The sequence below is a fragment of the Hyla sarda genome, chromosome 1 (assembly GCF_029499605.1).
Source record: "Hyla sarda isolate aHylSar1 chromosome 1, aHylSar1.hap1, whole genome shotgun sequence".
Taxonomy (NCBI): domain Eukaryota; kingdom Metazoa; phylum Chordata; class Amphibia; order Anura; family Hylidae; genus Hyla; species Hyla sarda.
In genome coordinates this window covers 477827839-477841121 of record NC_079189.1, presented here as the reverse complement: position 1 = coordinate 477841121, position 13283 = coordinate 477827839, and the positions used below count along the sequence as shown (strand labels likewise).

General features: G+C 41.1%; 1 protein-coding gene across 2 annotated transcripts in view; it reads right to left on the bottom strand.

The window, feature by feature from the left end:
- The window catches only part of AIFM3 (apoptosis inducing factor mitochondria associated 3), a 104154-nt gene that overhangs the window by 35402 nt on the left and 55469 nt on the right, over nt 1-13283 (bottom strand). For both annotated transcript variants that reach the window (XM_056537282.1, XM_056537283.1), the window contains exons 11-13: nt 11035-11165; nt 9301-9416; nt 442-513 (exon numbers count right to left, since the gene is read on the bottom strand). In XM_056537282.1, coding sequence (XP_056393257.1) covers nt 442-513; nt 9301-9416; nt 11035-11165 — 319 coding nt within the window. The remainder of the gene's footprint in view (nt 1-441; nt 514-9300; nt 9417-11034; nt 11166-13283) is intronic.

Genomic DNA, 13283 nt, shown 5'->3' with positions numbered 1-13283 from the left:
TCTGAAAAAAATCTTATTCAATGTTTTGAGTTTCTTTCAGAAACAATCCTGTCGCACAGGAAAAGTGCATTCATAGCACCCTATTGATCGAACATATGCTAAAAGAGTTAATGTATATGGAATATGCATTGGCAAGGCATCTTATGGGTAATTCCTGCAATGCTAAATTGCATATTCTTAGTTTACGGACTATTAGGTACGGCACACTACAAGGTGGGGGATTAAGGAAGAAGACCATGAAGGAACCTTGTTTTGTTTAGTTGGTCATTTGTTGACCATGAGTAGACCACAACAGAATCACAACAATACTTGTATGTATCCAATTGATGTATAAATTCATTTATGTAGTTTACTTAACTCCTATAAAAAGGTAATGGAAGTTGGATAAACAGCATGGCACAGCAATGTATGGTAAATAGAAAACTAGATATATTCAGTTACCTTTCCTTCTTGTTCCCTTAATTCAGAAACTTCTGTCTGCATGTAAAACTTCACTTTGTTGCTTTCAAACATCTTAGATTGAAAAGAAGAAAAAAAAATTTAGAATATTTTTAAGATATCATGGTGTTTTGCATAGGACACTGCGCCAACATTGTAATTGTTACTTTGTAGAAAACTAATGCATAGTGCTAGGTGTCCATTTCTGGCATGTTTTGGAAACCTGCCATTCCAGTTTTTGAGCCAAAACCAAAAGTGGAATCAGTATGAACGAGAAGTATAAGTCCTTCCTTTCTATTCTCATTCCTTTTGAACACACTTTTGGCTTTGGCTTAAAAACTGCAGTGGCAGTTTTCCCAAAATAATGCCAGTAAAAACTTGTGTGGACACCTAGACTTACAGAGTTACTTGTGTTTACTATCCAGATCAGAACATAACACCTATTTTAGTCACTTTTAAATGCTGGCGGTGCTTTCACTCTAGTGGTAGCATGAGACGGAGTCTACAACCCACACAAGTGGCTCAGGTAGTGCAGTTCATCCAGGATGGCACATCAATGCAAGCTGTGGCAAGAAGGTTTGCTCTGTCTGTCAGCGTAGTGTCCAGAGCATGGAGGCGCTACCAGGAGACAGGCCAGTACAGCAGTAGACGTGGAGGAGGCCGTAGGAGGGCAACAACCCAGCTGCAGGACCACTACCTCCGCCTTTGTGCAAGGAGGAGCAGGAGGAGCACTGCCAGAGCCCAGAAAAATTACCTCCAGCAGGCCACAAATGTGCATATGTCCACTCAAATGGTCAGAAACCGACTCCATGAGAACACCAAGATTGGCAAATTCGCCACTGTCCCCTTGTGCTCTTCACAGATGAAAGCAGGTTCACACTGAGCACATGTGACAGATGTGACAGAGTCTGGGGACGCCGTGGAGAACATTCTGCTGCCTGCAACAGCCTCCAGCATGATCAGTTTGGCGGTGGGTCAGTAATGGTGTGGGGTGGCATTTCTTTGGGGGGCCGCACAGCAATCCATGTGCTTGCCAGAGGTAGCCTGACTGCCATTAGGTACCGAGATGAGATTCTCAGACCCCTTGTGAGACCATATGCTGGTGCTGTTGGCCCTGGGTTCGTCCTAATGCAAGACAATGCTAGACCTCATGTGGCTGGAGTGTGTCAGCAGTTCCTGCAAGAAGAAGGCATTGATGCTATGGACTGGCTCGCACATTCCTCAGACCTGAATCCGATTGAGCACATCTGGGACATTGTCACACTCAGCTCTGTTATTACCATAATCACACAAGCGGAGAGGTCACAGCTTCCAACTAGATCTCTGCAATAACCTACTGATGATTAGTGTTGAGCGACATAGGCCATATTCAAATTTGCGATATTTCGCAAATATATGGACGAATATTCATCATATATTCGCAAAATTCGCATATTTGCAATATTCCCGGCCTTTTTTACTATGTGCCATAAAATTTGCATGGGCATTCGCCATAAATTTGCAGCTAAAAGAAGGGAGGGATCAATATGCGCATTTTCGGGCGCCCACTAGTCAGACAAAGTAACTAGTGTTGGAGCCTTGTTTACACTACAAGCTGGAAGAAGGGAGGGATGATCACTGTGATGTGTACTGTGGAAAAAAAAAAAGCGAATATTCGTAATTGCGAATATATAGCGCTATATTCACAATATTCACGAATTCACGCATATGATATATTCACGATAAATATTTGCATTGCGAATATTCGCGCCCAACACTATTGATGATAGAAACATTATAATATAGTATACATATAGTATGACTAAGGTCCAGTCTTAGGATCGAAACGCGTCACCTTGTCATATTCTCCTTGTCTTTTTGGCTATTGGAATAAACATCCAGTTCCTTGATATTCGCGCTGGACATTTTGCTTTTGCTTGTTAGAAACATTATAATGATACAAATAAATAGTGATTTGTGATGATTGTTATCATTTGGTAGATAAACACTTTATACTTCACACAGATTGGCAGAGCATCTATTCTTTTGATCTAGTAAAATACATATTTTAAAGGAAAATGGTCACCTGTTCACCTGCACTAAACCCAATACACTGGGTTATAGTGTGGGTGAACAGGAGATCGATGAGGGGTAAATGGGTTAAATGCATACATGCACTCCGGAGATCGGCATCCATCTTTAGTGAATTGCGCGCTGAAGGCGTGCTCACCAGCTCAATATGAATATTCCTTGTCACGGATCATGTTAGGGCGGCACCAACTGAGCATTCTCCTAACCCGCGACAATGAATATTCAAATTGAAGCAGTGGGCCCTCCAGTGCGCAATTCACTGAAGAATGATGCCGATCTTCGAGGGACAGATCTCCAGAGTGCAGGTATGTATTTAACCCATTCACTCCTCATCAGTCTCCTATTATCCCATACTATAACCCAGTGTATTGGGTTTAGTGTGGGTGAACAGATGAACATTTTCCTTTAAGGGACATCTTATAGGGTAGGTAAGAAGTGTTAGATCTGTGGTGGGTCAAGCAACAAAACATCCACCTATCATGAAAACGTGGATCCTATGTCACCCATTTTTTAATATTAAAGTCTGGGAAAAGATAAATAGAACTGGGGCACTCTGTATCAAAGTCTCTCCATTGCATCTGCCATAAATTTGTAAGGCAGAAGTAATGGAGGAAAATTCCAGGTAAGTACAGCGCGATCCACCATTCAGGAGACTTAGTCTTAAATAAAGTAGGATTTATTTGCCAAACATAACGCGATGCGAGGGTTTAGACCCTCTTCATCAGATGTACAGGCAGTATACACATAGAGGTCACAACAGGGGTTTAACCGCTCCTCAACTGTTTTTTTAGAACTCCCCACCACTCTCACCCCCACTCCCACATATTCTGTGAAAAAAGACCCAATGACCACATATATAGCCAACTTTTACCATCCCAGGGCACAGAAACGGAAAGAACCGGAGGGAGGAAAAGAAAAACCAAAAGAGGAAAAAGGGGCGAAAGGAGCAAGAAAGAAAGAAACCCACATCCCAAAGTCGAAGAAAAACAAGGTAAAATATTCAATCTATCTTCCCACATCTTAAACCCCATGGAACTGCAACTCCTCAATGAAGGACTCTCGTTCTGCCCATCTGGCAAGATCAATGAATTCAATCTCTATGTGGATTTGAATCAATTTATCAGGAAGCTAACCCTGACCAAACACTTTAACATGCCGAGTCTGCAACATACAAATCAACCGGTAAACCAAGATATATTACAACTCCTTAAACCACCTCCTATCACCACTCCACTCAAGCCCAAGTCCACATTCTATCCAGTCCATCACAGGGGACCTTTCATAGAAGCCTTCTACAAACTGGCTGCATTCGACCTGAGGATCCTCAACAAACATGACTATTTTAGATCTAATCTTAAAGGGGTATTCCAGGCCAAAACTTTTTTTATATATATCAACTGGCTCCGGAAAGTTAAACAGATTTGTAAATTACTTCTATTAAAAAATCTTAATCCTTCCAATAGTTATTAGCTTCTGAAGTGGAGTTGTTGTTTTCTGTCTAACTGCTCTCTGATGACTCACTTCCCGGGAGCTGTGCAGTTCCTATGGGGATATTCTCCCATCATGCACAGCTCCCGGGACGTGACATCATCATTGAGCAGTTAGACAAAAATCTTCAGAAGCTAATAACTATTGGAAGGATTAAGATTTTTTAATAGAAGTAATTTACAAATCTGTTTAACTTTCCGGAGCCAGTTGATATATATATAAAAAAAGGTTTTGCCTGGAATACCCCTTTAATCCTGAAGAAAAGAAGGCTTTGCGATCCCTGGCAGATAACTCCAATATTGTCAGCAGGAATGCCGATAAAGAAGGGGGCATTGTAATACAGGATAAAGAAAATTACATCCAGGAAGCAAGAAGAATACTTGAAGACAAAGGGGGAGATTTATCAAAACCTGTCCAGAGAAAAACTTGCCCAGTTGCCCATAGCAACCAATCAGCTTGCTTCTTTCATTTTCATGAAGGCCTGTGAAAAATGAAGGAAGCGATCTGATTGGTTGCTATGGGCAACTGGACAACTTTTTCTCTGCACAGGTTTTGATAAATCTCCCCCAAAGAGTATTATAGGACCTTACCATTTGATCCCACCAGGGAATATCTCATTATTTTTCAGGATCTAGTAAAAAAAAAAAGCCCTAGACGAAGGAATCCTGACCAAAAAAGAGAAAGAATTCATCATCATCAATAATCCCAAAACAGCCATTTTTTATCATCTCCCGAAAATACAAAATTGGACCACCAATCCACCAGGATGTCCCATAATAGCAGGAATCAATTCTATTTCCAGTAACCTCTCACAGTACATCGATGTCATCTTACAGAAATATGTCGTTACCCTAAATTCCTTCTTGAAAGACACACACAGCCTCATCAAAACACTTCAGGAATTTACATGGGAACCCGGTTTCATTTGGGCCACACTTGATGTCTCCGCGTTATATTCCAATATACCCCATAACAAGGACATAACTGTCATCAGGAATGTCCTAGAGGAGGACACCGCCATGCCATCAGCCCAAAAAGATTTCATCTGCAATAGCATACAATACATCCTACACCATAACAATTTTTCATTTAATAACCAAATATACGTACAGACTCAATGTACCACGATGGGCACACGATTTGCGCCGGCCTTCTCGAACCTATACATGGGCGCATACGAAAAGGATCTTATATATACAGACCACCCCTTGAAGGAGAAGCTAAAACTATATAAACGTTATATAAATGACCTGCTATTTATATGGGAAGGATTGGAGGAAGAATTCATTCAATTCACCACCTACTTAAGCTCCAATGAATATAACATCACACTATCAGGTAAGAGTTGTACCACTTCCATGGAATATTTGGACTTGGAACTATCCAATGAAAATAATAAAGTAATCACCAAGACTTTCTTTAAAAAAGTCGACTGTAATAGCCTTTTGTCATTCAGGAGCAGTTACTTTAAGAAATGGAAATTGAACATCCCCTATGGCCAGTTCTATCGACTTAGGAGGAATTGTTCCAAAATTACGGATTATAAGGTCCAAAGTAAAATTGTAAAAACCAGACTTTAAGAAAGAGGATACCCATCCAGAATCATAAAAACAGCTTATCAACGGGCACTAACAGGCAAAAGAAAAATCCAATCCAGCCAGTAATCAGATACCTTCAGACTCAATTTTATTACTACTTACTGTGCATCCCATAACAAAATCCAAGATATTTTGCAGAAACACTGGGATATTTTATTACAAGATCCTTTTCTTAAAAATTATATCCCAAGGCGACCTACAGAAGAAGAAGTGCCCTGAAAAATATATTGGCACCAAGCCGTCTGAAGGAAGAAAATAATACATCTCAACAAAGAGCATCCGATCTGGCTCAGGGAACAATAAATGTTATAAAACCACCTGTAAATGCGGTATGAATATCACGAACGGCACACATAATTTCATCTGCAATTATTCAGGAGAAGCTTACACAATTAAGTCTAGGATGTATTGTTCCTCTGATTATGTCATCTATCTCCTGGAATGTAGCTGTAAGCTACAATACGTCGGCCGCACCATTCAGCAATTACGCCTTAGGATGAATAAACATAGATCGAATGCGTCCTATGGATTTACCAAGCACAGTGTTTCTCGACACGCGGCACAGTATCATAATAAGGATTTTAAAGCCTTCTCTTTGAGAATTATTGAACAGATCCCCGTCAATACACCCAACAGATTTGAAAAACTACAGTGCAGGGAATCATTCTGGATTTATAAAATGAACTCCCTGATACCCAATGGTTTGAATGAAGTTATGGACAGGAAGGTATCTGCTAAAACGTTGATCCACTCTAATTCATCATAAAATTATATTGTAAAATCATAATATAAATTCTTTTATACCCCCACGATACCTTGTCACACCTAATTACAGGCATCTTTTTTATTCAATCTTCTTTCTCTCTCTCCCCTCCCTTTAAACCGTCCCCCCCCCCCCTTTTTTTAACCCATCCTCCAATTTTTATATGTATAGATACATACAGGCAAGGGCCCTTTTAGGAATGAATCATACACGCATCTAGTGGTTTTTTTTTATATATATATATATATATATATATATATATATATCTTTTTATCATTAAGAAATATCTATACGAACAAGAATTTTTGTTCATTTCTTCCATATATAATTTATTTATGACGATATCATTATAGTATATTAGCACTTACGAACATGAATATTATTTAATTCCTCATTTGTGCTATATTTTATCCTGTTTGTTATTTATGTAAAGCTGCTATACATCATATTTGATTTTTAACCCCCCCTTGTATTTTATTACATTTACCTTGCCCACACCACCCATAGAGTTCTACATGTTTACACATTGTGGCCATGTCTTATCTATGTTATGCGCAAATTTCCCCATATATATGCAGGGCCCATTCATCCATCAGTTGTGTTATTCAATGCAGACCGGCGCTCTCAGTAGCAGAGGCTCTAGTAGCCTTCACTGCTGCTGTTCCAATAGCGCCCATCATCATTAGTATTTTTAAGAACCCGCACATGCGCAGGGCACCGGCGACTCCGATGTCAGTGCTGAGCGCACGGACACCGCGCCGCTTCCCCCTGAGCCTGCGCATGCACCATACACTCATGACTCGGAGCTCACAAAGTGATATGGTATTCACTTTGTTTTTGTTTCTATCTAGAAACAACCTTCTAATTCAATTGCACAACTGTACAGGGCAATATAAATGTTACTATGTTATATAATTGTATTATTCTTATTAGAATCATGTATTCTGTTACATTGTATTACTGTCTGTTTATTTCAAGTTCACCAACGCCCCCAGGGGTCGGAGCCAAGTTAACTTGGTGCCCTTTTGTCCTCATTTAAACCCCCTTTGTGACCTCTATGTGTATACTGCCTGTACATCTGATGAAGAGGGTCTAAACCCTCGCAACGCGTTATGTTTGGCAAATAAATCCTACTTTATTTAAGACTAAGTCTCCTGAATGGTGGATCGCGCTGTACTTACCGGGAATTTTCCTCCATTACTTCTGCCTGCTACTTCGGTCAGGATCCCTGCCGCCGACTCCAGGAAGCTGCACCACCACTGGAACCCTTTGATTCATGCGCATATTGCTGTTGTGTCATCATACACAACAGAACAAGGTGAGCAAGGTTTAATTATTGGACACTGACACTCACCTTCACCTGTACAGAAAATATAGGCCTATGAGGAGCTCTGCTCTTTTGTTTTTCCTCATAGAATATACATTTGTAAGGAGTACAGATTCTAATCTGTTCATCCCCTCCATTTCTTCCACAACTTGAGCAACACTAAATGATGAACAGACACATAAGAGAACCCACATAGCCTAGTTCTACATAACAATAAGCTATGATTTTTTTTTTCCACAATGTTCTTCCACCTTACCGGTCTGCCTCAGCATCTGACCTTAATAGCACTATAATGGCTGCTATGGCTAAAGTGACACCAATGGTCTTGGTGCTTAGCCCCTTTTAGTAAGCCTACTAGAACATATTATGGAATTGTTAAAAGTAATCAAATATAATAATGCAATAATTTAATTTGTTAATTGGGTTTTTCAATTACAAGTAAGGGTTTACTTCCGTAACTAATCCTTTTAGGGTCAAGGGTCAGAATACATTGCTGGCCTAGCAGAAGGCCACCGATGGAACCATTAGGAGGGAGGATTTATAGATATAAAATCTACTAGAACATATTATGGAATTGTTAAAAGTAATCAAATATAATAATGCAATAATTTAATTTGTTAATTGGGTTTTTCAATTACAAGTAAGGGGTTACTTCCGTAGCTAATCCTTTAAGGGTCAAGGGTCAGAATACATTGCTGGCCTAGCAGAAGGCCACCGATGGAACCATTAGGAGGGAGGATTTATAGATATAAAATCTACTATAGTAGATGGTAATATGCAGTAGGGTAGGCAGTTGGTCTTATAATGAAAACCTAAAAGTCCTGTGCAAGTTACTTTACTAAGTGTTAAACCCATTTCCTGTACTGCTACGCTTTAGTGATAGGTTCGGCTAGTGTCACGCTGCATTAAACAGTGTACAGCAGCCTCCATTTTATGTAAGAGTTGGAATAGGTCCCAGCACATACCTTAAATGGATCCATTGACACCTACATGCCCATGGAGGCTGAAAGTGTGTCCTTTTGGGTTGTTTTTGGTAGGGTCTGCTGGGTGCAATAGTTCTATTCCATTGAGATGGGTGCAGCAAAAGGCCGTCGGACATACACATTGGGGACTTTCGTCGACAACTACCTCTACGGACACCACCCAATGTGTAAAAGAAGCCTAAATACTGAGTGATAAGATACCTGACTTTACATTGCTGACCCCTGCTTGATGACTCTTCTTTGTCTCCCCTCTCAGTCCTGCTAATCAGGCTATTCTGGAGGCCATGAACCCTGGGACTCACTGCAGTAATATCCACACCTCTGTAGAGATGTTTAAGAGTGAGGTCTGCAGAATCTCTTAGACCCTCCATCTGGTCTACGTCAGAAGCATTTGGTTCATGGAACAACTGAGTCATCCGCCATTACTACAGGTCCATAACAAGATATAAGACTGCTCTAAATAACGCATTTTAACTAGTTAGAAAAAGCTTAATTTTAATCCAGCAATTGATATTTCCTATAATATAACATTCATGCAAAAAGCATGGTAGTTATTTCTGCTTTTCTGGCTTTTATGCTCAATTTTGCCTCCTTTTGCTGCACACTAGAGAACTACATTTTTTAATACTCTACCTTCATGATTGCAAGTCCAACCTTATCCCCTAAAAATTTCTTAAAGGGAATGTTCTCCAATTCTACCACAGAGACCGAGTGAGCTTTTTCACATAGATAGGCAGCCACTTCCATTCCTAGCAAACAGAGGTAGATAAAAAAAAAAAAAAAAAAGAATTACATACAAGACTATGCTTATTCAGGTTTCAGTACAACATCTTTTGAACAACTTGCTATTGCTTTACTATATTATTTTTTTTATTTTAATATATTATTTTTTTTATCTATAGCTGAGATACTGATGTAAACCCATACACAGTAATTACTGTGAACAATAAAATGCTGATAATTACAATCCCAATAATCCGCATAAACTCCTTAATTAAAAAAAAAAAAAAATCACAGGCTCAGGAAGATTTTTATTATGACTCTGGACTTATGACTTATGGACTCTCTAGAAATGTTTACCACAACAGAATCCCAAGCTGTGTGTCCATCTATGAATGCAGAATCATAGAGTTATTGATGTTATTCATCCAATGACACATTTCTTTAAGTAGGCTCAAAGGTAATCTGACAGCAGGGTCACCTGTACTAACCTGACTATACAGGTAGATAGTGCTAGTGACCCTCTTTCTAATGCTTCTTATTGAAGAAAATTGGTGCAGCTGTTTTGGAGATATTGGTCTGGTTGCTAATATGTTAATTCCTCGTGCCGCACAATGGCGGCTGCTGCTGTATGTGACATGACGGGGATGATGACATCAACCCGGGGGGGCAGGAGTAGACGTTACACATACAGCAGCAGCCCGCCTCCTTTGCGCAGAAGAAGGAATTTACATTTTAGCAACCAGACCGATCTTCAGAATGGCAGCACTGATTTCCGCACAGTAAGCAGTGTTAGAAACAGGTTTACCCACACTATCTACCTGTTAGTGCAGATTACCTTGGAGTCAGATCCCTTTTTAAAGGGTTAATGCTCACAGATGCTCTTGAATAAACGTTACAATGAATACATCTTATCATGAAATTGGAGGCATTTGAAGCTGCAGCATGTCACCATATAGTTCTCTGATCACTGTATTCCTGATAATGTACAACATGGATCTGTAATGCTGCCTAGTGAACTGTATAGTGTAAATATATTAGGAGTATGCTACTCTTTCAGAATAACATGCAGTAGTAAATGAGTAATGAAGTTCTGGAGACATTTTTAGGGGCAAATATTTACATGTTTATGTTTTTGCATAACACAAAATCTGGCAGCAGAATATATAATAAAAAAAAAGGAAGTGATTTCCCTTTAAATCCTTTATTGCTCCAGTTGCAATGCTCCTGTGGCCCCTGTGTGTCTTTAGTTACAAGCCAGCAGACATGATGTGCCTTACTGTCATGAGGCTGCTGCAGTCAATTACTGACCAAGTGATCAAGTACAAACAAAGACTGGTCAGGGGCAACAGGAATAATGGCAAAGACCAAGAACTGGGGTGATTTGCCCATAGCAACCAATCAGAGCTCAGCTTCATATTATCAGAGCTCATTAAATATGAAAACTCAGCTGTGATTGGTTGATGTGGGCAAATCAGACCTGAGCCACTGATGCTGGAACAGCAGGAAATATAGCAGGTGAGTAATGTGTCTTTTTTATTATTATTATTATTATTATTATTATTATTATTCTGTGTTTTTCAGTCTTAAAATACAAAGTTTTAGAGAATTATCCATGTATGTATTCTACACATTTGGAGAGCTTACCTAAGAAAGATGCACCCACAATCACTGCATTCCTGCCCGTTGCCAGTTTTACAACCCTGTTTGCATCCTCTGGTGTTCGTATCGTGAACACATTATCCAGTTCTTTTCCTTTGCAGGTAAGAGTCTTGGGGCTGTGAAAAATCACCTCATTACTCCCTTAAATATATTTCTTTCACACATACCATGCAATTAAAATTTTCCATTAATTTTCATATTCCCTTATACACAGTTTGCAACCTGCTCCTACCTGCCCCCCCTACTTATTCATGCTGCATGTGAGGCATGTGGGGTCAGGACACACCTTGATTCCTGTACTGCTTCCCTTTCTATGGCTCTCCTCTCGCCTCTACGTACATGTTGACATGATGCTGACAATGGAATGAGATTTCTATCTCTGATGCTCCCACCTCCACCTTTAGATTCTAGTGAGTAGGGGGAATCTAATGTTCATGAACGTATCTTTAGGCTCGGTTCACACTGCCTATGGACTCCGAAACTTTCAGGGTCAGTTTGGCTCTTTCTTTCTGCGCCGAACAGCCACTGGACGGGTCAGAGCACAATTGACACCGCCGTGTCCCGACTGATACCACTTACATGAATTTTTTCTTCCACTCAACTACCATCCTTCCAACAGAACTCCATTTAGCAGAGCACAACGACCATGTGACTGAGCCCTAACACTGAAATAGGGAATTGATAGAGCAGAGAGAGGGAGCGGATGATGTCAGCTCAGGAGTCGTGTGTGATCAGTTCTGTGTCAGAAGAAGCAATATACATAGAAATAGCTTAATTTTGCATTAAGGAAGCAAATGAGCAATTTGAACAGAAGTTGAATAACAAATTTAGGCTAGGTTTCCACACAGATTTTTATTTTTTATTTATTTTTCCTTTAAAAGTGCCACTGCAGTTTTTGCACCAAAGTTAGAAGTGGATTTAAAAGGAATGGAAAATAGAAAGGAAAGATTTATACTTATCCTTCCTACTGGATAGACTTCTGACTTTGGCTCAAAAACCACCGTAGCAGTTTTCCAAAAGACACCAGAAAAAAAAACCTGTGTGGAATCTAGCCTAAAGGGGATATCTAGGACCAGAAAAGCAGAGCTAATTTGTTCCAAAAACAGCACCAAACCAAGCTATTACAACTTGACTCCATTAATCCTAATGGAACTTAGCTGCAATACAAAACACAACCTGAGGAGTGGGGTGGTGCTGTTTTTGGAAGAAATTAACTCTGTTTTTTTTATCCTGGATGACCCCTTTTACCAGTGAAGAGAATCTAAGACTTTGTTCTGGTCTGATCTCCAGTAAAAAGCAGTTGCTCATTGCTGAAACCACAAGAGAATATAATAAACTTAGTTATATTTAGAGTAATAGGTCCCGGGGTGATCGTGTCAATGATACTTTATGATATCTACTTTATGGTGGTTTAGTATTTCTATATAGACACAAAAAGTAAAAATTCTGATGAGGAGTGAGTAGAACCTGTGGGGGACCAAGGCAGGTGAGTGTTACGCCGAGCGCTCCGGGTCCCCGCTCCTCCCCGGAGCGCTCGCTACACTTCCCTCACTGCAGCGCCCCGGTCGGTTCCACGGACCCGGGGCGCTGCGTTACCACCTCCGGCCGGGATGCGATTCGCGATGCGGGTAGCGCCCGCTCGCGATGCGCACCCCGGCTCCCGTACCTTACTCGCTCCCCGTCAGTTCTGTCCCGGCGCGCGCGGCCCCGCTCCCTAGGGCGCGCGCGCGCCGGGTCTTTGCGATTTAAAGGGCCACTGCACCGCTGATTGGTGCAGTGGTTCCAATTAGTGTTTACACCTGTGCACTTCCCTATATCACCTCACTTCCCCTTCACTCCCTCGCCGGATCTTGTTGCCCTAGTGCCAGTGAAAGCGTTCCTTGTGTGTTCCTTGCCTGTGATTCCAGACCTTCTGCCGTTGCCCCTGACTACGATCCTTGCTGCCTGCCCCGACCTTCTGCTACGTCCGACCTTGCTTCTGTCTACTCCCTTGTACCGCGCCTATCTTCAGCAGCCAGAGAGGTTGAGCCGTTGCTAGGGGATACGACCTGGTCACTACCGCCGCAGCAAGACCATCCCGCTTTGCGGCGGGCTCTGGTGAAAACCAGTAGTGACTTAGAACCGATCCTCTAGCACGGTCCACGCCAATCCCTCTCTGGCACAGAGGATCCACTACCTGCCAGCCGGCATCGTGACAGTAGATCCGGCCATGGATCCCGCTGAAGTTCCTCTGC